We start from the raw sequence: 26,399 nt of genomic DNA on the forward strand, positions 1-26,399 counted from the left end.
AGATGAAGTATTTCCTTTGGACTTCAGCAAAGTCCTAACCTGAACTTTATTTCTAGCTAACTATTTTCTACTACTTAATATGTTACAAAGATTTTGGTTATTATATAGAACCAAATATATTGTACTGTGTGTACATAGTTCATAGGAATGTATTAAATTAGTGTGAGAGAGCCAGGTTTAACCAAATGTATGTCTCTAAATGAAGGGAGAAAGTGAACAGCAAATTCTCTTTATGTTGGCAGCCATGCTTACCTTGGGGGGACAGTAGAGGCTGCTACTTTTTCTTTTTGTATGTATGTTTGTATGTATGTATTTGTTTATGCTATGTGAGTCACCATACAGTACATCATTAGGTTTTGATGTAGTGTTCCATGATTCATTGTTTGCATAACACCCAGTGCTCCATGCAGTACGTGCCCTCCTTAATACCCATCACCAGGCTAACCCATCCCCTTACTCTCCCCATCTCTGAAACCCTCAGTTTGTTCCCCCAGAGTCCATAGTCTCTCATGGTTTGGAAATCAGAGGGGAAGATGAACCATGGGGCTGCTACTTCTAATTCTTCTAAGGAAATGTGGTATAAGAGAAAGCAGATTATCAGGGAGTAACATCTACATCTTTCTTAGTGCTAAAATTTATGTGAAATTTCTAAGGACAGTTGTCAACTCAAAATCTATTTAAATTTTTCTCTTATTTTAAGTCTTATGAGAAGGTAGCAACTGATAAATCTTTTACCTCATGCTCTGTTAATTTTGTGAGGTTGGGGCAAAGCTATTAAGGTGCCATACAGGGTCATAGAACAAATAGAATATTAGTTCTTTGACTGCTGTTGATTTTTGTGGCAGTTTGTCTTATTTTTCTTGTGTTCTCTATTCTACTTACCTAATGTGCAAAAAAATTTCTTTTTGGATTGAGTAGTTGAGAATTACGCTCTGGGAATTACTGTTTTCTAGAAGAATAAAACCAAAAGGCTGTCGTGTTAAAAGAACCTTTGTTAAAAACCCTTAAGGGCTGGGCACCTGGGTGGCTCAGTGGGTTGAGCCTCTGCCTTCGGCTCAGGTCATGATCTCAGGGTCCCTCAGGGTCCTGGGATTGAGCCCCCCAGTCGGGCTCTGCTCAGCAGGGAGCCTACTTCCACCTCTCTCTCTGCCTGCCTCTCTGCCTACTTGTGACCTCTCTCTCTTTCTGTCAAATAAGTAAATAAGATTAAAACAAAACAACACTTAAGAGCTGACCACAATTCATGCTTACAATAAAATCCAAACTCTTTATCCTTATGATGCTAGGCAGGTGTCAGTGGTTCTCATACTTTTTGGTCTCAGGATTCTTATACTCCTGTTTTGAGAAACACAGGGAAGTTTTGTTTATAGGGGTTTTCTCTCTTGTTATTTATTAGAGTAGAAATGAAAGCAAAGAAAAATTTTATGTATTATGTATTTAAAAAATAAATAAATTTGGGACTCTTGGGTGTTACAGTCGATTAAGCGTCTGCCTTCGGCTCAGGTCATGATCCCAGGGTCCTGGGATCAAGTTCTCCATCCGGGTCTCTGCTCAGTGGGGAGCCTTCTTCTCCCACTGCCGCTACCCCTGCTTGTGCGTGCTCTCTCTCTCTGACAAATAAATAAAGTCTTTTAAATAAATAAATGTATGTATGTATGTTTGTTTCGGGTCGAATCGTATGACGGAAGTCTCATCTCCGAGGCAGGTAGCTGGTAAAGGAATGATATTTTAATAGCCTTTTCAGATTATTGTGAATATTCTTTGCTGCCTTGTCAAAATTTGAATGTTAGTTTTTTTAAAGGTTAATTGCCATGTGAAATCTGAAACTATCAGTGAACTTGTACTTCTGTTACACTGAAATCCATTGGTCTGTCTTGTACTTCAAATGGACCATTTTTTTCCCCTGGGCGTGATTTTGTAATGTTGCACTGTTATTAGAAAACATTGGTTCAGTAAATTATGCAAATCTCTCAAATGTTATGTTTCATTATACAGTATTTTAAAATTACATTCATTTAATATCATCACCAATCTCATCAGAAACAGTCTTAAAGTAAGTGTTGGGAAGCTATCAAACTCAAACTCATGGTGGTATAATCAAGATTTCTGAAATTTTAATTTCCTTAAATGTTTGAATTTTATCATTGGCAGTAGTTTTTTTTTATTATTATTTGTTTTGTTTGAAGTGACACTCTCACTTTATTCATTTTTGAGAAGATGTCAGCTAGATATTTAAGTGTCATAAAGCATATTTGGCAGATTTTCTCTAGTACAACGGTATTCCATGAAGAAAGTGGCTCGTTCAGCTCTAACACAAACAATTGCATGAGTTATTTTTTTCTCAAGGCAACCATTCTATCTCTGTTTCACTATAGATGCTTTAGGGGTACTTCTAATTTCATCACAAAGAATATTAAAAAGATATGTGCTCAAGGGTCAAGGTTTAATTAAATCCAACAGTTTTTACTGCTGCATCTCCCAGAGATTCCCCCACGAAACAGTACATTGACTATGGCAAAGGAAGGAACAGTAGCTAATCTCCATTCATCGAAGCTGTTTTACCACTGTTGCTAAATCCTCCAGTTCCCCAGGTGTGGGCAGGGAGGAATGGGGAGAGAAAGGCAATTTGACTGGTCCCTCAGTGCACGTTCCCTTTGGCTATTCAGGACCCACTGGAGTGATCTTCACTTCAGGTGGCTTAGGAACCAGCAACATCAGCAGTGAAAAGAGTCTCAGTCAGGCTATGGAGCAGTTCTTTTTGAGCTTCTGGAGTGAACCCTCCCTCTTCTGATTTGGAGCAGATGGCTCCTCTCATGAGGGCTTTTGGTTATGCATCACCACTACCAGATGTTATTAGGAGGTTTCAGAGGCCTGCAGTCACTTCTACCTACTTCAGATATTTCTTAACCAGTTCATTTCAAAACTGCTTAAAATGCTTCATACCTTAAAGACATGCATAGTTTTAACAACAGGCACAGAACAACATATTTACCTTATCCCACCTTCCAAAAAAATACATTTTATAGCCATTTTAAGTTACTTGGAAATCCAAGTTATTTTTATTTTTTTTGCTAGCACACAATTCAAACCATTGCTTTATAACAGTTTGTTAACATTATCAACCCTACTTATGATTTTTAAAATCATTGCTGGTGGTAAAAGTTTCCTTTATTAACATGCAAGAGACTTTGCAGCCATGGAGTAGGTATTCTATTGATATTACCGTCTTCATTTATTCTTACTCCAATGTTGTAAGAGAATATATAGACAGAAGTTGAGAATTCTTTATTTTTGGTGGAAAAAAATCAAACACTGTTTTAGTTGTTCTTGGTAAAGGATGACGTGGAAATGCACACATGTAAAAAGTGCACTTTTCTACTTGTGCTCATGCTCTGCAGTAATCCTGTTGTGACATTGCCCATCCTGGCACTGTGGTTTGTTTGCCACGTAGGTGTGAGTTTCCAGACTGTTCATATACTGCGCCCTGTACACGCAAGCCTGTTTTATTACTTTGTTTGAAGATTGGGTGTGTCTAATGTAGTGGAAATTTATCCATTCAGTGTTAAGTACAGACAAAACGCATTTTAAAGCAAAAGTCTCTGTAATTATCTATTTTTTTAGATTATTCATATGACTGCTTTCTTCCTTTCATGTGAATTGCTGAGAATTTATTATCCCTTCCAGTTCATTAAATCACTAAAATTCTCTACTGGTGCTATAAATAAATATGCCAGACCATGAATTGAGACTAGTTGATAAAGGCAGCTTTGTCCTAGTAACTGGGTCTTGCTTGCATATTCTAACTTTGAATATGTGACTATCTGTACTACAGTAAGTTTTAGACTTCTGATGAAGCAAAGCCTTGCTTTAGACACATGTGGGGACTTGCTTTAAGTAGAGCTTTAGCATTGTCAGTTGACCTAGCTGCAAGATGAATGCAATATTACAAAACCACATTTGTGCTTAGGCATGTTCAAGAGAGCCTCAGGACACATTTACAAGATGTCTAGGTTCTTTACCATTGTACCTCACATAAACCTGCAGCTCAGGCAGCTAAAAACATCATAGACATTAGTTTCAGACCATTTTAAACCCAGAAACAGTTGCACTCCATAAATGCACTGTAGGGTTCTAGGTGGACTTGGATGTGTTGGACACGGTCCTCCCTGTTAGACAGTGATTGGAAGCCAGTTGTGGGTGTGGTGCTGTTAGCTCTTATGGGGAGATGTGGAGATGGAGCCCTCAGAGAACTCCGACTCATTAGACCACATAGGGCAGGAGGAAATGTGAGAGAGTGCTACATGGAGAGTCTTTAAGCACCAGGAAATCTTCCTTGTTGAGGGGTTTTGGCGTGCATTATGAAGGATGGGTAGGCTTCTGGTAGGTAGATTTGCCAGGAAGAAGGAGCAGGGAGAATGGCAAGAGGCAACAGGCTCATTTGCAGTATGGGAATAGTCTTGTTTGCTAGGTGAGCTCATGAAGAGGACAAGATAAAGAGCTCACAGCCAGGTCATGGCAATTAAAAATGCATTGCAAACCATGTGAGAAAGGTGAGAGAGAATTTCTTTTCTTCCTGGATGGACTCTTGGTCTGTAGTCCTATCATGCTGGTGGAGCAGGAGAGACCAACCCATCCTTGTTTCACATTGTACCTCTTCAGGAAGAGTGGCCCAGAGTAGTTGGTTAAAACTTGGCCACACACCACCTAATAAATACTCCTTTTTGTTTCCCTTTTGATGCTGTTTTTTACATTAAAAAAATTTTTTTTTAAGATTTTTTTTTAAAATTTATTTGACAGACAAAGATCACAGGTAGGCAGAGAGGCAGGCAGAGAGAGAGGAGGAAGCAGGCTCCCCGCTGAGCCGAGAGCCCATTGCGATGTGGGGCTCCATCCCAGGACGCTGGGATCATGACCTGAGCCGAAGGCAGAGGCTTTAACCCACTGAGCCACCCAGGCACCTCTGTCTTTTACATTTTATGAGAGAGTTTTACCTTGAGTGCTGATATCAACTAACTCTCCTGTACTGAATTCCTGGTGGATCCATGGCCTTGCTGTGGCAAGCTAGTAAAATGCTTATGTAGAGCTCTAACGTCTGTAAATTGTGATCACCATTTTCAGAGACTGCTTTTCCTTTGGTTCCAGTTATCATCATTACCGTAGACCTTGTATAGGTCCATGTAGCTCTCAACTATGGTGAAATGGTGGTTCTGTTATTTAAAAAAAAAAAAAAAAAAAAGTAACAGTTGAATTGCCACTCATTGAGGATATATTTAGATTTGGATATTTATTAATCTTAATCTGCTCTTTATAGTTAAGGTACACACATAAATACTGTCTGCCTGTTGTTTTATGATGCAGAAATTAGGGAAACCCGAATTTAAAAACATTTTTATGAATACTTTTGACTTTCTAAGTGAGACTCATTTGAGCATTATTTTATGAGCAATTAAATTATCTTATTCTATACCTCTGGGCAGTTCAAGTACTGACCTACTTACATAGTAGCTCTTAATTAAAAAAAGAAATGCTTGCTGAATATATATTAGAATTTGAATTTTCATTTGAAATACCTTATTTTCTTAGTTCTGGCATATGCAGTGAAACTAAGTACAGAACCATCTCAACTTTTATTCCGATGACAGCAGCATGAGGGATGGAAACAGCAAGGGAGTACTTTATCAGCGCCAAATAATTATTTTCTGCAGCAAATGGAAGCCATCTCTGAATGTTACTTGGTGTTGATAGAGTTAAGTTTTTGCCAACCTTTATAGGACAGTGTGCCTTTATATTGTGTCCTTCACAACAGTCATGGGGCATTGTATACTTTAAAGCTAATTAAAAGTAGCATAAAACCTATTTTTTAAATTTGGATTTAGAACAGATTTTACTTTGAGTTTTTGCCAGAAGTTGGTTGCTATAATAATCTTTTTGTCACAGGTTTCTAATTCTACTTGAATTTTTTGTTGGGAAACATTTTGGTGACTTAGTTTAGAACTGTATGTGCCTTTTTCATTTTCATTTGATGGTCTCTACTCCAGAAAAGTTAGGTTAGAGATTGGGTGTGAAGATGCCTTGTATAACTTCACATGTATTTGTGTTTTCCCATAGCACGATTTCTCTCAGTGGAGCGGATTTCTTATTTTTAGATCTTGCACTGTTTGCTTAATATAACTATATTTCATGCTAGTCACGTACACTGTAAAAGGGAAAGAAAGCATTTCATTATTAGAGATCCTTGTGGATATGTTTATTATGATGACCAAATCGTAAAATTGGTAACTATTTTTTTCCTACATGATTTTGTTAAAATAAGAAATAAAAGCTCCCACCCCCACCTCCCCGGCCTTGCCTTTACCAAACCTATCCTGTTCTCTACAGTGATAAAAAATTTTAACCTAAGATAATGCATATCATTACTTAAGATGTTTTAGGACGGAGTTGGTGCATTGATAGGAGAGCAGTATTCATTTCTAAGCATTCTGTAGTGATAAAGAGCACAACATATATATTTAGATGACTTGTGTTTGGTAAACTTTTTTTCTTTAATCTTATAGAGCTTTTTAAATAAGAGTTGTGGATGTTGGGAGGAATCGATCTGTGACATTTATGCCATTTATACACTGTCTGGTGGTTTGAGCACATTTCCCATTGACCCATTCCATGTGTTTGTTGGAAAAGGATGACTTGCCCAAATAGAGCAAGGGATTCTTTAATTAAGTTTAGTTAACCCTTAATGAAGGGCTTTGGCTTTTATCTTAATGATCTGATTGTGGAAATGTTTTTGGGTATTCCTAATACCGAGGGAAAAAACACCTGCTCAAGTTAAAAAAAAAAAAAAATCAGTGAAAAAAATGTTTTTCTTTGACTAGCACACAGTTTTCTTCTGTCAACTGAAGCCAACACCCAGCCTGGAGAAGGCAACAGCAAAGTTACTACATTCTAGCATTTCCAGTGGAATTAATGTCCCTTGTTGGATCAGTACAGTCTCCCTTCTAGCCTTCTTAGAAGTGACTTTCTGAAGCCTGATTTTAGTTTTCTTTGGAAAAATTGTTTTTTAGGTACCTAGGTGAAAGTCATACATGTAATGGGATCATTGTATTATGGTAATAATATTTCTGCCTCTTAAACTGACATTTTAATATAGATTCTATTTGTTTAAAAATGATTTCTAAGGAGTCATTTAGCTCCAGGTTTAATCTATATATAGTGTTGTTATAAGTTAATCTTTGATTGACTGATAAAATATCCTTAGTGAGTATTACCCAGAGAATTAATAGGCTTCTGTTAGTCAAGTTAATGTACATGTATAGTTGTGTGCCATGAGAAAATGTTAGAAATGCATTGTATTAATACTGGAACTCTTACCAATGGAAATTCTCATTTTGGAATTTCCATCTAGACTTTCTACCGTATCATCGGTTGTTGTCGTAGCAGTCTCAATTGAGAACTATGATTATATACTTTATCAAATGACTATTTGATAAAAGCTCAATTATTCTAATGTAGTTGAGCCAGAATTCTGAGCTGCCATCTTGCCTGATTAAGGGAGTAATTAACCAATCTAAAGAAGAGAGCCCTTTCTTTCTGTTGAATTATATATCTTCGACCTTATGTCACTAACCGTAAGGAGCCATCAGTTGTAAGACATGCTATTATTTATGTACCAAGAAGAAAGGGAAGAAAAGGTCCTAGTACTTATACTCATGAGATGCCATCAATTATAAGATAAACCCAATTTCAGAGATATTAAAATGGGGGAGAGGGTAATAATTAAATATGGCACATTTGTATATACATAGTTTTTGTTGGGTATTGGTTATAATCATAATACAAAAATGTAAAGAAAACTATGTTAAATAAATCGGTATTCCTGCAACAGACACAGATTCTTTAATCCTAGAAAACTAGAATTGGAAAAAAAGAGATTATGTAGTCAACACTTTTACACAAGAGGAAATTTACTAGGAGATCATCTAGAGCATATAAAAATTAGCAATTTTTGTTTAGTATCCCATACAAGTGCATGTGACAAGTGCATATGACAGAACTTATAAGCATCAAATATCATGTTAAATACCATACAGAATTTTTTAAAGAATCATTTTTCCTGCCTTCAGAGAATAGTCACATTCTACCTTTGGGCGTATTTCCCAAGTTTAAAGTACAGTTTAATGTTAATGGGAACTCTGTGTGATGAAAAGGAAATGACTTAGTCAAACTGTCCATGAGCCTCAACCTTCCAGCCAGCACTGAGGTATGCCAGGCCCAGTTACTTGTTTTGCTTATCACCCTTGGTGCCACAATTAAAACTAGGTCATTGTTGAGAGAGGCCAAGTTGACTTGATAGTGTAGACGTTACTCCGTGCTCCGTAGATGGACAAAGCTTACAGCTTTGGGCTCTCAGAAAGTGGGTACAGCAGAGCATCTGCTCTCAGTTTCAGTCAAGCAGACAACGCCTAGAGTAGGGGTTTCAGGTGCAGGTTTGCGCATCAGGTGGGGGGACCTGATCACAGTATGCGACACACATCGTTGTGATTGGACCTCACCTGCAGAATTCCAGCAAGATCCTCAGCAACCTCTTGGCCTGTGAGTAAGGCCAGAGCAAGCCTGCAGATGGGATGAAATGTCAGTAGTTTCAAAGCCTGAAAGATTATAAAGGCAGGGAGCCAGTTTAATCTTTGGGTTTCGTTGTTTTAGAAGATTGTATCACAAATATTTCCCGCTTTGGGTACAATTGTTACTAATAGTGAAAGCTTACCTTTGCGAAGTGTTTTCAACTTTTATCAAAATGTTTTCAAAAACATGTAATCTTGCCTTCACAGTAAACCTGAGAGAGTTGAATGGGTATAATTATCCCATTTGGCAGATGAAAAAAACAAGGCTCATGAATATTAAATAACCTCTTAAGGTCACTTTTTGTTGGCTGTTGGTCTTTTTCACTATACCATGCTGCCAATGCTTGACTCCATATTTATTTCTAAATTTAGAAAGCATATAGCCTATTTTCCAGCAGCTCTTGCTATATTAAGAACTGCCAACATTTTGTTGCTTACCTTTTTTACTTCCTTAATCACAAACATAACTTCTGCTCAGTATTGAAAAGTAAACAAAAACAAAACACTATTCCATCGTGATTACCAGGTTAAATTAAAATTACTCTCCTCTCTGATGGTCTGTTAGTAATTTTTGGAAGTGATAACTCATTTCCACAGTCTACCCTGACTTGTTTAAACCTCAGTTAACCTCGCTCTGTAGTTGTTCAGGTATCTTGTGGTAAACCATATACAGGTCCACACAAGAACTTCAAAATCAGAGCAAGTTAAACAAGACTTGCCAGCATTGTGAGTTGTTGACATAGGATTTGTTAGTGTAAATCACAAGTGCCCGGTTTTTCCAACTTTGGTTTTACCTGGCAAGCCCCTTCTGTTCTTGAGCAGCTTCCTCATGGCTGTTCGGCATTTACGTTCCTTGCTGTTATAGTTCCTCTCTATGTCTTTCCAGAAAGTGTCCTAGAATTCTTCCTGCAGGGTGCAGAGTATATATGTTCACGGTTTTCTTATCTGTACATTTTGCATATTTTTTTTCTTCTAAAGTAGATCAGAAGTATGAAGATAAAGCATTATGTAAAAATGTGGGGTAATTAACTGTGGATGGAAATTAGAGTCAGTGGAACAGACGAAATTAGGCAGCCAATCTGGAAATCTGCGTTCTAGTCCAGACATCGCCCCACTGCTTAACCATTCACAAATCCCTTCTGGACACCTAGTCGCTTTATCTGTTGACAGAGTTGTATTAAATAATTTCGAGATTCCCTTTCTGTTCCAAACCTCATTCAAGTCCCCGCGCTGAATATACAGGATTCTACTAAATAAAGAGGGATTCCTGGCAGACCTTCCAGTGGTGAAAAAGATGATCTAAGTGAGCTCAGATTCAGCGGATAATCTTATTATTGGAAATTGAATGAAAAGAGATAAAGGTGGTTGAACTTTCTGACAATTGTAGAAATCATCAGAAACCCACAGTGACTAGCTAACCTCTTAAGTTGGGTTCTTGGTCTTGCTCACTATTGTATGCCAGTCACCAGCACGCTGTAAGATCATCATGTTGAATTTTAAGTACAGGTTTCCCCTACTATCCAAAGTACAGTGTACCTGTGAAACCTTTTGTAAGCCAAAATGGCATAAAGAAGCAATTACCATTAGTTTATAAGGGAAAAATTTTGAGTTTTCCCAGACCCGAAAATAGCCTCTCTTTGGCTTTTCTGATACTTTAGGACCTATCTTCCTAATGGGTGCACAAAGTAAACCAAGGTAAAGCATAGCTGCTATGGTAATGGTATGGTAGCTTGATGCTGAGTGTAGTTCCTGGGAAAGGAGCTTGGTGGTGCCACTTTTCTCGGGATGTGTGCTGCCTCTAATGGCTCACTGTAAAACACGCTGAATGCTATTTTTGCTTTTTCCTTTTTTTCATGAAAGCAAAAATTCTTTGGGTTTCCTTTAGCTAGTGAAAACAGATATTAATGTAGGTCTTTCATAAAAGCAAAGTGCATAACATGAACTTTCAGAAAGTGAGGGATACATACGTACTTTCATAAAAGATCAATGGGCTTCTTGACCAATTTACTTCATTAGGGCAGATTAACCATGTCTCATAACAGCTTTAAAATTCAAGAAGTCTGGGACGGGACGCCTGGGAGGCCCAGTCAGTCAGGCGTCTCTTTCAGCTCAGGTCATGATCTCAGGGTCCTGAGATAGAGTCCCTCATCCATCCTCCTTGCTCAGAGAGGAGTCTGCTTCTACCTGTCCCTCTCCTTCTTCCCCTGCTTGTGCTGTCTCGCTCGCTCTCTCTCAGGCAATAAATAAAATCTAAAAAAAATTCAGGAGGCATAAGAAAGAGTGATACAATGCTAGTTGAAAAGAATTATTAGAATGAAATACATTTTGGATTGGTATCCTTTATTTATCCACCCTTCAACCTAATGGGGGATGTTTTTGCGTTGCAGATTCAATAGATGGAATTTTAACTCTATGTTTAATTTCAGGGAGGGAAAGAAACCATAATTTGTGTTTAATGAAATAGCCTATAGATACGTAAGCAGAGAGGAAAGTGATATAAATATTTTGTGTATCCAAATCAATCATAAATTTTCATAGTATTTCATTATGTTCTGGGTCATGGATTACCCTGAAAGACAGATGATAACTGTGGCTCTTCTTCCCAGAAAAATAAATGCACACTCCCAGTTGTGTCTGCCATTTGTTGATGCAACCATTGCCTTCTTCCCCTTAGTCCCAAGTTCTTGATAGAAAAATTACCCTGGAATGTTAAACCTTGAAAACTATTAGAAATCATCTAAACTAGTACTACTTAAACTGTACTTGTGAAATCAGTGGAATGAGTCAAGACCAACATTAAAAAGAAAAGAGAAAAATAAGATAGAAAATATCTGTGCTATCATAACACGCTAAGAGTTCTGTCTTGTGAACCATCTTTCCATTTATGGGCGCGTATGGTGGTGTGCATGTGCGCTACTACTGAGTCCAGATATAAAATGCGTTTCTTAACTGAGGATTGAAGGTAAAGATTGAGAAACACTCAGCTGTTCTAGAGAACCTGTTCATATTATAGCTGAGGAACTTGATGCCCTTAAAGGCTAAATGATTTGTCAGACTCCCCTCCCCTTCAGCACATACATACAATCAATTTTTGGTGGTTGAGCCAGTACTGAACCACATTACTCGATTGCTAGTTTTGCTGTTCCACAACACTAAGTTTTTGAAATAGAATTGTGAAGTAGATTATTTCAAAATATTAAGTGGTCATCTGTTTCACACTTGGCATTCTTTAATCCTTTATTTTTCCCACTAAGATGACCTCTGTCGTTGTCCTATAAAATAATCATGAGCATGAGCTGCTTTTCCAGAATTTGAAAAATATTTCGAGGCCTTTCTGTTGGCTGTTCACACACCTGAATCCTAGAATTTTGACACTTAGGGCCTACTCAGAAGAATTTTAGAATAAGACACCAAGGTTAAGTTTTATAACCAAACCAAATTAATCATTTTGAATTATTTCTACATTCAATTGATAACTAAATGCAAAATGTGGCTCCAGCTTTTGATACTGGATCACTGGGATACCTTGTATCCTTTTTTATTTTAATCTGACAGGAGGCTTTCTCAAACTTGAATGTCATACAGATTGCCTAGAGGGTCTTGTTAAAATGCTCTTCTTGGGGTGTGGAGGGGGTGCTCAGTGGGTTAAAACCTCTGCCTTCAGCTCAGGTCATGATCCCAGGGTCCTGGGATCGAGCCCCGAGTTGGGCTCTCCGCTTGGCAAGAAGACTGCTTCTTCCTCTCTCTTTCTCTTCCTGCCTCTCTGCCTACTTATGATCTCTGTCAAATAAGTAAATAAAATCTTAAAAAAAAAAAAATGCATTTCTGATCTAGAATCTGGAGGAGTTTCTGGATTTCTAACAGACTGTCTGGAGGGGCCGCTGTTTCTAGTAGCAAGGGCTTGATGTTACCTTTTAAACCATGGTAGGAAAATAAAGCTTTCAAGAAGCTTTCCATGTCTGGATTTTTATTAACATTTTCATGCTTTTCGTATGGGCTACAAAAATTAAAATGTCATTTAAATTGTAATTGTATTACTTTTTGTATTTAAGAACATATCTTTAAAAGAGCCATACTCATCAACCCTCACATTTCATGAGTGACAGTGGCCCTCTTTGCAGCGTTGTTCTAGGGGATTCAGAATGAGCAGTGCTTCATGTAACTAGAATGTTCAAGCTTTTCCACAGAACTTAATTTTCCAAATACCCAAAACCTTGAATTTCAGGAAGAACATTTTCTAAAATATTATATAATTTTTTCAGCTATTGTGTGCACTTGTTGTTCTAATGATGTAAGAGCAGTGGTTGTTCAAGGCTTTCTTGGAAAAAGGTGTTGAACTGCATGTGAAATGAATAAAAGCCACAACGCCGCCTTAAGTTCTTGCATCTGCTTTTTGTGCTTTGACTGTTTTGTCTGTCCAGATGACAATTATTAGTAGTAAAGCAGCTCATTTCCCTTTGCAATCTAATTGGTCGCTATCTGACCTGAAAGCCAGGTATGTTTGGACTAATCCTGGTCAGAAGGACCTCCCTGTTGTGGGGGCTTTCTAAGGAGTTAGGTGTCTGGAAGTTCAGTAGCATTTGAGCAGGAGAGAAATCTTTTGGCTTTATCCATATCCTGGGTAGTTAGCTCAAATTGAACACATGTGCTCCTTCTTTATACCTTTCACTGCATGCTTTTTAAAAACTGGTCTCTAGATCTCTCTCTCTGTAACATTGTGTGATTTGAAAGGAGGTGTAGCCCTGTGATTGGGAACACACAATAATTGTAATAAGTAAGGAGCACTTCAGGGTCCTTCTAAAATGGGGATGAATAACCTTGTGGAAAAGACCGTTGGTTCTCTTACACAGTCAGTCTTGTCCTGGCTTTGCAGTTTTAAGAGTGATAATGAAGACAATAAAGAGGATATTCCTTGGCTCAGTGTTATGATTTAGGGTCCAGGGATTAAAAGTTTGATTTCAGTGTGTTCTCTTCAGCAGATGATTAGTTATAATAACCATCACAGTGCATTCATAGAGCCCTCACTTGGTCAGGCACTCATTATTCTGACGACTCGTGTGCTTACAAGCAGGACTGTGGCCCTGAAGACTGCCTTAGGTGAAGCGTTGGGGGGGCGGGGAGCAAATGGCTGCTGCACTTGAAACAAATGAGAGTAATCCAGATAGATAGGGGTGAGATTCAGTCTCCTCATTAGTCCATCTTTAGAAATAAATAAGCAGGTGTTTTGTTTTTTCTTGCTCATCAAAGGCTAAAGATTGTTGGGGGATTCACATGCATGAAAACCGCATACGTAGTAGTATATATTCTTCTGATTCAAAGGAGGGAGAACCTGTTTGCATTTTTAACTAAGCAGTGTCAGAACATTTATCATTTTGAATAGCCTTATTACTGGTTTTGTGTTAGAAGTTGTGGATTATATTCTTTAAAATTATGACAAGTTAAATGTAGCCATAACATTTAGGCTGGATTTTGAGATCCTGAGCAGGGCCCATCTGACCTATTTTTAGTGAATTATAATTTTAAATGCCGATTAGCAGATTTGTGTAATTTGAATCTTACTTTTTATGTCTAAAATCTGTCTGTTTCAGTGCGGCTAAACCTACTGGTATAATCTTAGTCTAATTTAAAAGTATTTTCTGGTCTGGGACTCCTGTCAAAGATCATCATAGGAACTAGAAAATGTTGGGAGGTAAAACGAACACATGACCTCATCTCTCTTATTTTGCACTGGACTATAACTTGCATTCAAAGAGACTGCAAAAAGAAAAACAACATTCCTTTCCATTAAGCTGTAGTAAGTGTGTTATTTAGTATGGTTTTGCTATAATCCTTTTAGAGGGAAGAAAGGAGGATTTTGTTTGAAGTATTTGAAACTAAATGCTGCCGAGATAAAGATTTTACTAGAAATACAGAGTAGATCTCAGTCCCTACCCTTTGTTAATTGATCCTGCTTGTTTAACTGGGGAAATAAAAAATGTACATCTACTGAAGAGAAGTCTGTGAGCACAAACTGTTCCTTTCCTGTTTGCAGATCTATTTCATAGGTTGTTTATTTTATTTAAATATACAATAATACAGGAGACAACAGAATGCAACTGCTGTTCCTTTAATATCAGAGCTATGCACGTTACAATAGGTGTCACTGTTTTGCTTGGTCCAATCATAATTGGTGACTTCAGCTATTGGCTCCGAACACTGGCTGTCTGACTCCATCTGCAGGGCTGTAATACCTACTCTCCTCCGATCCATTCACCACACAACTTCAGCCGGCTGAACAGACTCGCACGGCTCCAGCACATCTTGCTAACCTAATTCAGAAAACAAGCGCTACGGCTCTCTGCCTGTCATCTTCGCTCAGTCTAGCATTTTTCAGGTGATCTAGGAAACTGGGTTATTTTTATGAGCAAATAAGAGAAATAGGAATCATGATGGAGATGTATTTTGCAGACCCAGTACTGGATAAAACTTAAAGCCAGTTTCTGTTCAACATAGTGAAAAGGTCACCTTGTCCGGCTGAGAAAAGAAGCAAAATAGCAGCTTGTTGGTTTCTGTTAACATCTTGGCTCGTGCCAGCCTCTTTCCCTTGATGTTTGCACCAGTTTGGGATATCTAGCTATAAAGAGAGACATACTGTACTCATGGTAGATGACAAGGAAAAGAACATGAAATGTCTCACCTTCTTCTTGATGCTTCCAGAGACGGTAAAGAATAGGTCCAAGAAAAGCTCAAAGAAGACAAATAGCGGCGGCGGTGGCGGTGGCGGCGGCGGCAGCAGCAGCAGCAGCAGCAACAGCAAGTTGCCCCCAGTTTGTTATGAAATAATTACCTTGAAGACTAAAAAGAAGAAGAAGATGGCTGCTGATATATTCCCTCGTAAAAAACCAGCCAACTCCAGCAGCACCACTGTCCAGCAGTACCACCAGCAGAATCTCAGTAACAACAATCTCATTCCAGCCCCAAACTGGCAGGGTCTCTATCCCACCATTCGAGAAAGGTAAGTTCCCAGCCAGCATATTTACTTTAAAAGTTTTCCTGTGTTGAAGTTTCTGCTTTTGCACAACCTGTAATGTATTTTAACATAAATCTGTGTTTCCTCTTTTCCCAGAAGCTTTATTGGTAATGGAAAACTGCCTTGTATCTTTTCCAAAACAGTACAGCTGTTTTCCTCTTAGATAAAAATGTTTTTGCAAGCTGTAACATTTAAGTGACAGGCTTGTGTCGACGGACCATGGAAGGTTTGAAGATAGAAGCCTCTTATTTGTCCTTAGTCTAATGAAAAGTTTGGATTACTTTTTGGGTTTTTGTTTTGTTTTGTTTTGTTTTAACCTAGTTACTTCCCATGTGTTTGCAATGATCACAAACAGTTGTTTAGTTGAAATCTTTATTTGTAGTTTAACCCTGAAGTTACTAAACTGTTGCTTAGCTTGTGATTCTTTCATGGGTTTTGTATGTTGGGGAGGGGTATTAAAAATGCTGGCTGCTGTACATTAATGAATTGCCTCTGTTTGTAGAAATGCGGTGATGTTCAATAATGATTTGATGGCAGATGTACATTTTGTGGTTGGGCCACCAGGTGGGACTCAGCGGTTGCCAGGACACAAAGTAAGCAACAGCTGCATTACTGGTTTAGTCCTGAGATTTACAAAGAGGGACCCTCTCCATAAGCCTGATACTTGGTTGGGGTGGGCAGCTTGCCGATGGCAGGCAGTGCGCGTTTCAGCCATCACAGAGAAGGCACAGCCTCTCCAAAGGGTCTTGGCCACGCTTAATTTTTTTTTTCTTTGTTTCTTTCTACCCTGCTTTACATCCCACACAAAAACATGCCCTCTCAACTCTCCAGTCCTGGGAAGTTGTTGCGACAGGTTAGGAAAGTCATGTTTACTCTTCCCCTAGAAATTGGTTCGGTAAGCTTTTATTTGATTTATTTATTTTGTAATGAGGGAACTTAGACATTAATCTCTTAAAGCCTTGAGGTAATTAGCAGCATAAAGACTGGCTTGCATGAGCATCTACTACTGCTTTCATAGCAAGATACACACTGTACCTTGGCTTTGAAGAAAGAGCAGGTGTAGGTGCTCCATGTCCACCAAACCTGATTGCTCAGAGTTGTTTTTCTGGACTGATTTGCTGAAAATGCTTTCAGTTTAGTGCATGAAATAAGATTTCCCTTTCTCCACAGTATGTTTTAGCTGTTGGGAGCTCTGTGTTCCATGCAATGTTTTACGGAGAACTTGCTGAGGACAAAGATGAAATCCGTATACCAGATGTCGAACCTGCTGCTTTTCTCGCTATGCTGAAGTAAGCATCGTTCATTTGTTTAGAAAGAGTTTGTTTATGCTGTGTTTGTACTCTGCTGGTTTCTCAGTTAAATATAAGAAAGGGAGACCGATGAAGAAAGAGGGTGCTGCTTACCTTGTAAATGTTTTTGGAGAAAACTCCTGTGCATCTTTCAGGGGAAAGCATGTGGAATGGTGCAGGCATCTATAATACACCTTGGCATGGGATTTGGGAGCAAGTGGCATGGATAGTGATTTGATTTTTAACGACTCACAGTCAAAGAAAAATCACTTTCTCGTGTAGGATTATCTGATTGCGCATGTTCTCTCTGACAGCATTGTGTATGAAGAAGTCTCCAAAGACATAAATTATATTTTTGTTTCACAATTTGAGCAATTATATACCTCGTTGAAGTACCACTAATTAAGAGATTTCTCAGTTTTTTAGGAGTTCCTGTTTCCTCTCAGTAAATGTAAAACTTACTGTGTTAAAATAATCTGATCTTTGCCCATATGTACATGTGCATACCCTTATATAAAATCAGATACCATTTCTCAAGGATAAAGCATTTGCATTTGATAGTAGAGGAGACATTTTTGAGAGAGATGAGTAGTTTTCTATAGTTTTATATGTATTTTTACAGGAAAACTTTAATTAATTATATACAAATGTGAAGCTGTAAGGTATATGCTTATTTAAAAAATAGTTTTCTGTCTCATGGGTCTTTTTTAAACTCCAGTACATGTTGACTAGCTAAATAGAGTCCACTCCTCTGATGTGCACTGCTGCTGGACAGTGATAGTCTACTCTGTGATTAATCTGCAGTGATTATTTTAAATAACGTTTTATGATTTTTGTTAAATCCTCCTTCTAGCACACCAAGTATATCCAGAGTTCAAGGTTGTCTACTGCTGTGGGATTTAGGTTCCCTGGAAAAAACATCTTTGTTTAAAAAAAGTCATTCTGTGTGTCAGCAAGTTGGACGATAATTGGACGATAACCCCGCAAATGGTTAAAAGGTTGCAAGATATTTATTGTCTGCTCCTACTGAAAAATACGTACTGCAGTTAGCCGTAGAACTTAAAAGTACTCAATTCTTTATTTATGTTGTAGTTTTGAAATCTAATTGCTTCTGACTGAAACTTTCACAGTGGGAAATAGGGAAATTAAAGATAAGTGAGCATGTGAAGTACCAAAAGGTAAACTAACTCACCACTTTTAAGCAACCAACACTCGGTGACCTTTCTAATCTTTTAGAGATAAATGTACAGAAACCAGTTTTAGCTTTGTTTTTTGTTTTTTGTTTTGTTTTGTTTTGTTTTGTTTTCTTTCCCGATCACATCAGCTTTGCGTACTTGACATTGTCAGTCTCAGAGGAGAACGCTAACACTAGTTCAGCATTGGGACTGCACTGCAGTCCAGTGGAGTGTTACTTTGTTTCAGCCAGAGAGATTCATAGTGAGGAAACATGAGTAAGAATTACAGAACTACATTTCACCCGAGTCATTTGATTCGCATCTTTTCTTACAAATATATCACCTAGAATATATCTCAATACAGCTTTTTAAAATTATACATGTAACCCACCAGCAGTGGTAAGAATCAGAAATGTAGTAAGGTGCCGTTTGCTGTCGGGCCGTAGTTGATCAGGACTGCACTGTTGCCAGGGCTGGTGGAGGCCAGGTTTTCCAGACAGCTGTGTTGTCTGGCTGAGGAGCCGGTATTCCTAGAAAGGGAGTCATCAAGAGAAAGGGAAGACCGCTCACTTGACAGTTCCAGGGTCAGAGCAGCACTGAGCTTCCAGTATTTTGTGAGTGCGTCTTGGCCTGTCGTATATGGTTCAGCCTATCAGAAGAGAAAGAGCTTCCTGGGAGCAAAAATGAAAGTTTCATTTGTGATTGTGGACATTTTTCTTCTTGTCATCACTGTGGGCTTTTTAACTTTCTTTGCAAAAGCCATTGCTAATCTTTTGTTACATGTGTTTTACTGAGCTAAAATATAGTAACTAAAGTAAAACTTAACAGCAAGTAGCTAAACACCTTAGCTTTGAATGGAAAAAATTAAAAGTTAAGTTTTATCACTATGTATTTTTCACTCATATGTAGTTCTCACTGAACTCTTGTACTCATCCATGGCTATCTAAAAGAAGCAGATGATTTTTGCTTTTATATACCACCTTGGGAGACTGCCACCATCTCCCCAAATCACCCAGGAGTGTTTTCTCTCCTGACATAGAGATACTTCACAGAATCATAAAAATAGTGCATATTTGGGCTTTCTTGCTTTTGTCTTTTAATTAAATATATTCAGAAATAATACATTCTTTAATTCTGAAGGTAGAAGAAATGTATGGGGGAGAGAAGAAAGAATTTAGAGTTTAAAAAAAAAATCCAGATACAAAGCCTATGTTGGATTCTGTGTAAAGGCAACTGGAAGATAATGTTGAAATCCATATATGATAGTCTATTTAGAACTACTTGAAAAATATCTTTCTTTTTTTTTTTTAAGATTTTATTTATTTATTTGACAGAGATCACAAGTAGGCAGAGAGGCAGGCAGAGAGAGAGAGAGGAGGAAGCAGGCTCCCTGCTGAGCAGAGAGCCCGATGCAGGGCTCGATCCCAGGACCTGGAGATCATGACCTGAGCCGAAGGCAGAGGCTTAACCCACTGAGCCACCCAGGTGCCCCGAAAAATATCTTAATCTCAGGTTTTATTTTGTGTTTAGGAAAAATTCAGGTCTTACTTGGTTAAAAGAATCAAGATGTAAATCATTGCTAACATGGTATTAAAGGCATTTGTTCCTTTTTTTTTTTTTAAGAGTTTATTTATTTATTTGACAAATCACAAGGAGGCAGAGAGGCAGGCGGTGGGGGTGGGGGGAGCAGGCTCCCCGCTGAGCACAGAGCCCCATGCAGGCCTCAATCCCAGGACCCTGGGATCATGACCTGAGCTGAAGGCAGAGGCTTTAACCCACTGAGCCACCCGGGTACCCCTAAAGGCATTTGTTTCTATCTGAATGTATGAAAAATTTTAAAATAAAACTATGTATATGTATTTATGTATATAGAAAGAGAGCTTTTGAAACATAAGATTATTCTTTTTTAAAAGATTTTATTTATTTGAATGAGAGAGAGAGCATGAGGAGGGTAGGGAGAGACAGACTCCCTTCTCAACAGGGAGCCAGGACATGGGGCTCTCCAGGCTCAATCTCAGGACTCCTGGATCACGACCCGAGCCAAAGACAGATGTTTGACTGAGCCACCCAGGCACTCCAGAGATTATTCTTTGATTAAATATAATATGGTGTATTTAATAGAAATTTTGCCCCCCTTTTTTGTTTGTTTTTTGCTAATACTAACTCTGATACAGTTTTTTTTTTGTGTTTTTTTTTTTTTTCCCCAAACAGTTCTAGTATCTTCTCTTTTTTGAGAAGACATTGAATGCAGGTTATAAAATAAAAGCTAGAATGGTAACACAAAGTAAATGTCTTTAATTATACAAACTTACTGCTGAGTTGAAATATTAATAATTTATGAACATACTTCAGATGTTTCTTTAATCCCTAATCATTTTTGTAATAACTGTCACATAAGATGATTTTCTTGGAACTAACTTGAAAGTAGTTGCCTCTTTTCTTGCTAGACACGCTCATTTTGTGAAAGTTCCATTTATATGCTGGGTGCTCTCTTTCAGATATATCTATTGTGATGAAATTGACTTGGCTGCTGACACAGTGCTGGCCACTCTTTACGCTGCCAAAAAGTACATTGTCCCTCACCTCGCCAGAGCCTGCGTTAATTTCCTGGAGACCAGCCTGAGCGCCAAGAACGCCTGTGTGCTCCTCTCCCAGAGCTGTCTGTTTGAGGAGCCAGACCTGACCCAGCGTTGCTGGGAGGTGATCGATGCCCAGGCCGAGTTAGCTCTCAAGTCTGAGGGATTCTGCGATATCGACTTCCAAACTCTAGAAAGTATCCTCCGCAGGGAAACTCTGAATGCCAAAGAAATTGTGGTTTTTGAGGCAGCGCTCAACTGGGCTGAAGTGGAATGCCAGCGACAAGATCTGGCTCTGAGCATTGAGAATAAGCGCAAGGTCCTTGGAAAGGCACTCTACTTGATCCGCATCCCCACGATGGCCCTGGATGATTTTGCAAATGGTGCTGCCCAGTCTGGAGTTCTGACTCTCAATGAGACCAACGACATTTTCCTCTGGTACACTGCAGCCAAAAAACCGGAGCTGCAGTTTGTGAGTAAAGCTCGCAAGGGCCTCGTCCCCCAACGCTGTCACCGTTTCCAGTCCTGTGCCTATCGGAGCAACCAGTGGCGTTACCGGGGCCGCTGTGACAGTATCCAGTTTGCGGTTGATAAGAGAGTGTTCATCGCCGGCTTTGGGCTCTACGGCTCCAGCTGCGGCTCTGCGGAGTACAGCGCCAAGATCGAACTCAAGCGGCAGGGTGTCGTTCTGGGGCAGAACTTGAGCAAGTACTTCTCAGACGGCTCCAGCAACACCTTCCCCGTGTGGTTCGAGTACCCGGTGCAGATTGAGCCGGACACCTTCTACACAGCCAGCGTGATACTGGATGGCAATGAACTCAGCTACTTCGGACAGGAAGGCATGACGGAAGTTCAGTGTGGCAAGGTGACTGTCCAGTTCCAGTGCTCCTCGGATAGCACCAATGGCACTGGGGTACAGGGCGGGCAGATCCCTGAACTCATATTCTATGCTTGAAAACCCCTCCCGAAGCGGTGTGAGCTCTGAGGTGCACATCTGGTTCCCACTTGCTTGATGCTTAGCTCATCTGCAGAGATGTGATCAGCGCAGGTAATTCGTAATGAATGAAGCTATAGGCAGTTTCTCATTTCTTTCAACCTTTTAATTATGTACAGGCAAAAACGCAGCATTCAGCTTCTAACTATATGCTTAAAAGAGCCAAGTTCTTATCAAGGCTTTGTGGTTTTTAGAGTTACGTCTATACACCTGGGGAGAATTTGTGCTCTTTTCCAACTGCCCCACTGACCTCCCAGTTTTGTCCGTCTTAAAACTTTCTAGATCACCTTGAATTTCCTTTAGGGTTTTATTTTGACAAATAGAAATAAAGACTTTAAAATAATAATGAAAAGAGTTATTTTTAAAGAGAACCCCCGCCACCACCCCCCCAAATTACAGGTAAACCTCAGTGCACAATTTTAAAAGAAGTTTGCCTTCGTAATAATTTAGAAAGTAGGCAATAGTTATGTTTAGCTCTTATTTTACTTCATTTTAAATATTTTACTCTGGGCATTATTTTTTCTTAAATCCTAAATTCATAAGATTGTTAAACGTTAAACACGGCAAAGTATCCATGTAAAATAGGAGAACAGGAAATTGGATGTTTGCTTAGGCCATGACTTCTACTACAAACAGTTTTTTATTTTTTTAGTTTAGAAGACAAACTTGCAGTACAGACACGTCTTTTAGAACTAACTAAATTACACATTTTTATTGTCAATAGGGAAAAATCACAGGCCTATTAATTTAAACTAAAACAGCTTAAAAGGAAACCTAAAAAAGTCCCATTCTACCAATAGTTTATTTAACGGCATAATAGAATACACCGTTTGAAAAAGCCAGTCTTTTCCCCACTTTGCTTCTGATTCCCCACTGTTTGCTTGTTTTTATGTTATACTGTATGGAATTTTTAATCCCTTTTTCCCATGAAAAGAGGACCAAACAATTCTTCAGATGTATGGAATAACCACTAGTTTTGTAGCACTACATGTTAATATAATAAGATACTTTTATTCATTGATTTTTCTTTTTTTTTATTCCAAAATACACTTTACCTGATCTGCTTTGACCACGTACTATCTTCTTTGTTAATTATAGTTATGTCCTGTTCCTAGACTGCTAGAATTTGGCCTTTGGCCATCGTAAAGTGCCAATATACGCCTTCAGGGTTTAAAAAAAAAAGGTGTGGAGCGATACACTTGATGGTACCTAATATTCACTGCATCAGCATCACATCCAGCCCTCTTATTTGTACATGGTTAATGCAAACAAAGGAGGGAAAAACTCATCTCAAAATTCTCCTTCAGTGATGGCTTGTGATGGTTTAGTGCCTGTGACCCTGGTAGTGTCCGATTTGTTCACTTCCAGTTGAAGTATCCATGTGTTTCTGGGCAGTTTTTCTGCTCAGTGTGATCCTGAGATGGCTTCCCCCACCACCCAGAGTGTGGTCCCTGGCCACCTCCTTCTCCTGCTCTGTAGGTCCCTAGCTGACTTGTCTGGAGCCAGGGGTTAGTCCTGGGGTGGGCGGGTGTGTGCGCGTTGTGGGCGTCTGTGTGCGTCCATGTGCATGCAAGTGTGTTTGCCGACTCAGGAATTGTCTCCTCCCTGCCTGGCCAGCAAGAGGTGGGACAGAAATGGTTCCCCTGCTGGCCCTAGCAAGGCCCCGGGAAGTGACTACCCTTATCTGATTCACTGTGCTTCTGGGCCACCTTTTCCCCCCATAGATGTGGGCTTGTTGCTTTTGGCCAGCTTCCCTGGTGGAGGAGAACACTGGATTATGGGAAATGTTTTAATCATGTTTGCCATTACCTATGGTTGTTAGCATAGGTGATCAAAAGCTGTTACTGGTGATTATAGATGAGTACTCCCAGGACAACTTTCCAGAATTACCTAACAATTATTTTTTATTAGGAAGATGACAGAGAGTAGTTTTGGCAAAGTATCTGTGAAATAAAGGTTATGTTTTCAATTTAAAAAATACTTCTATAAAGGATTTTGCTTTTAAATTATGATTAAACATTTCAGTAACTCATAGCTACCATGCAAATTGGTAGGCTGTATACCTGGTTAGAAGGCACTCATTTTTAAGCCAGAGGAGAAGAAACTTGATTTAGCACTAATGTCATCATCTCAGATTGTTGAGGTGGGTGTGATAACCTTAGAGTGAAGATTGTTCATCCGGTAACATTCACTGTCAGTGTTCTTGTTAGCAAGATGCCCTCCACGTGGGTAGGGAACTGCTTTGGGGGGAAGCTGAGGGAGATCCTGTACACTGGGGGTTTGAGAGCTTGGTTTTATGTTAATTACCATTCGCTAAAAAAGGAAAGACACATCCACCACCTGATTGGCTGGTGCTGAGAGCCATGGGTTAAATTTGAAAACTGTATTTAGAATAAGAAATTCTGTATTTTAAATCCTATTCTCCCTTTTGCATTTTCAACAACATGGAATGAAAGCTAACGTGCTTGCTTTATTTTCTTCGGTAATCTCGAATTTTGTAGCTTTTAAAACTAGAAACCATTGTTCTGACGAGGCAGGCATCTCTAGTGTATAAACACAACTTTATTAAACAAAATATTCTGTAGATGCTTTTCCCAATATATCTGGCAGTCTTTGTCGTTGTTCATACTGGGGATAAAGGGGAACTAGGCTAGTGGTTCTAATGTAACATTCTTTAAGCATATCTTAATATAGTATTTAAGTAAATGGTCTAATTTCTACATAATTATTGCACTGAACTGTCTTTTTTTGTTTTTTTTTTAAGGTGTTTAAATAAGCTCAGCTAATTCAAGACACTGGCCACTTGTGCATCAGAGTGCTTGAATTTAGTAGCTTACAGCATTATTTATGAAGGAAAAATATATAAATATGAAGTACCTCATGTTGAATGTTATTGTACTGTATTTTTAATGTAACAGTGCAGATCTTGTTAGACACATGAATGTGTATAATCATGTTAAAGGCAAATAAAAATAAAATTGGTTCATAGATTTGTTTTCCTTAGCATTTTTGTAGGTCCCTTGAAACAGTAAAAAATCCATTCTGGCACTTTTGGTGCCACTACCTTTTACAGAGATGGTTTTGCAGGAGTATTTGTTTGCTAAGTATTCACATATCTTTGATCCCTAAAGATGTAAAAATTTGAGGCAAAAGCATACGAGAACAATGAATATGTTAATCAATTGCATTGTTCAAAGCCTGACTGTGACGTTAATGAGAGGAAGTGAATGGGTGCATTTATATTCCCTATATGGAACCCGTGCTTTGCTGGCATTCTGATGCTATAGTTGCTCACATGTCTGTGGATCTGGCTGTACTAAGGGGGTGTGGATACATCCAGCTTTAGATGTAACCCGTGCTGCTTGTTCCTGCTGTGTTATAATAGCTTAAGTCTCTGAATGAAAAAAATAAATATGGGAATTTTAAATATAATTTTTACGTGCTCAACGAGTTTTCCATTATATTTTTCCATATTGAGTAATATATACACACACATGCACACACACTTGTACATAAATCATATACATGTACATATATTTTTTTTCTCTGCAGTTTTCTGTTGGTTTTATACTAGAGTTTCTCATGAAACCCTATATATTTGTTTAATCACTTTATCTGCTCAGCTTCTGTAGCATACCTGCTCAGAGGATTTTTGGAATTATTCCAGAGAATAAAAAAACTGGAAATTTCTTTCTAATCAGCTTAATTACAGATACAACCTAAATTGCAAAGGTCTTTAATCCAGGAAAGTCAGCTGTTTTCTCTGTTGCTAGTTAAACTTAATCCCCATATGCTTGTTTTCAATATCCCAAAACAGTTGGAGATGATACTCTTCCTTTGTTGGCATCCAGGATCAACATGTCATGGAAATTTTATTCTTCTCCCTGTGGACTCTGGCTTGGCTACAAAAGCCATGAACTTAAACTTAGGAAGAAACAGAAACTGAGGAACTAAATCATGAAATGTGGAGGCCAAAACAAGCAAGTGGCCCTGAAAACCTGTGCTTATCCTAAGTGTTGATTAGAGTAGGACTCTGGACGCCTTTGAGATGTGTCAGTGAAAGTTGACTACACTTTCGATTTCCAGTTAATACACTTCAACATTTTTTTTCTGAGCCACTTACATTTGTTGACCAGCTACTCCCTTTAGTAAACACTTCATTGAGTGTTACCCTCCATTTTTTAAAAATATATCATCTAACTAAAAACTGGGGAAATGTTTCTAAAATAAAATTTCCTCACTTATGTCTATAACCACTGTAAGTGCTGGTGAAAAGACCTTCTCTATCAAGATACTGTCCTAAGGGTGAGATGGAAGTACTTGTGAGGAAAGGTTGAAGACGGTGGTTGTGCCTGTCACACACCAAGCCACATAAATCATTGCTGAAGAACCTTTGGGTGCAGTTTTCACTTGGGCATCTCTCCTCTGCTGCCTCTTTTAAGTCTTTTTAAGGAGGGAGTGTGGCAGGGGAGGTGTAATTGCCACCAATGCCAACCCTAACTATCCTTATGACCCTTGTTTTCTATTTGCTCATTCATGCTGATGTCTATCGGATGGCAGTTTTACTAGCAGATGCTATTTTATACTCTGCCATCTATAGAGTCCTTAACCTCAAGATAAATAGTTAAACAAAACACCTGCTCTTTACTTTGTTTAACCTATACTTTAAACAATTCTGTGTACTGGATAGGATTCAAGTTATCTATTCAACTACCAACCCTTTGGTACTCATTTATCCCAG

At 38.7% G+C, this 26,399-nt stretch overlaps 1 protein-coding gene across 2 annotated transcripts in view; it reads left to right on the forward strand.

The window, feature by feature from the left end:
- BTBD3 (BTB domain containing 3) overlaps positions 1-25,076 on the forward strand; it is a 36,010-nt gene extending 10,934 nt beyond the window's left edge. The window contains exons 2-5 of one of the 2 annotated variants that reach the window (XM_080813103.1): positions 15,312-15,609; positions 16,127-16,217; positions 16,795-16,913; positions 20,587-25,076. In XM_080813103.1, the coding sequence (XP_080669229.1) occupies positions 15,467-15,609; positions 16,127-16,217; positions 16,795-16,913; positions 20,587-21,619 (1,386 nt within the window). In that variant the 5' untranslated portion in view covers positions 15,312-15,466 and the 3' untranslated portion in view covers positions 21,620-25,076. Of the gene's footprint in view, positions 1-14,863; positions 15,610-16,126; positions 16,218-16,794; positions 16,914-20,586 lie in introns of those variants that run through there. The other variant, XM_080813102.1, reaches the window with a different exon arrangement.
- The last annotated feature ends 1,323 nt before the right edge of the window (positions 25,077-26,399 follow it).

The sequence above is a fragment of the Martes martes genome, assembly GCF_963455335.1.
Source record: "Martes martes genome assembly, chromosome: 9".
NCBI lineage: Eukaryota > Metazoa > Chordata > Mammalia > Carnivora > Mustelidae > Martes > Martes martes.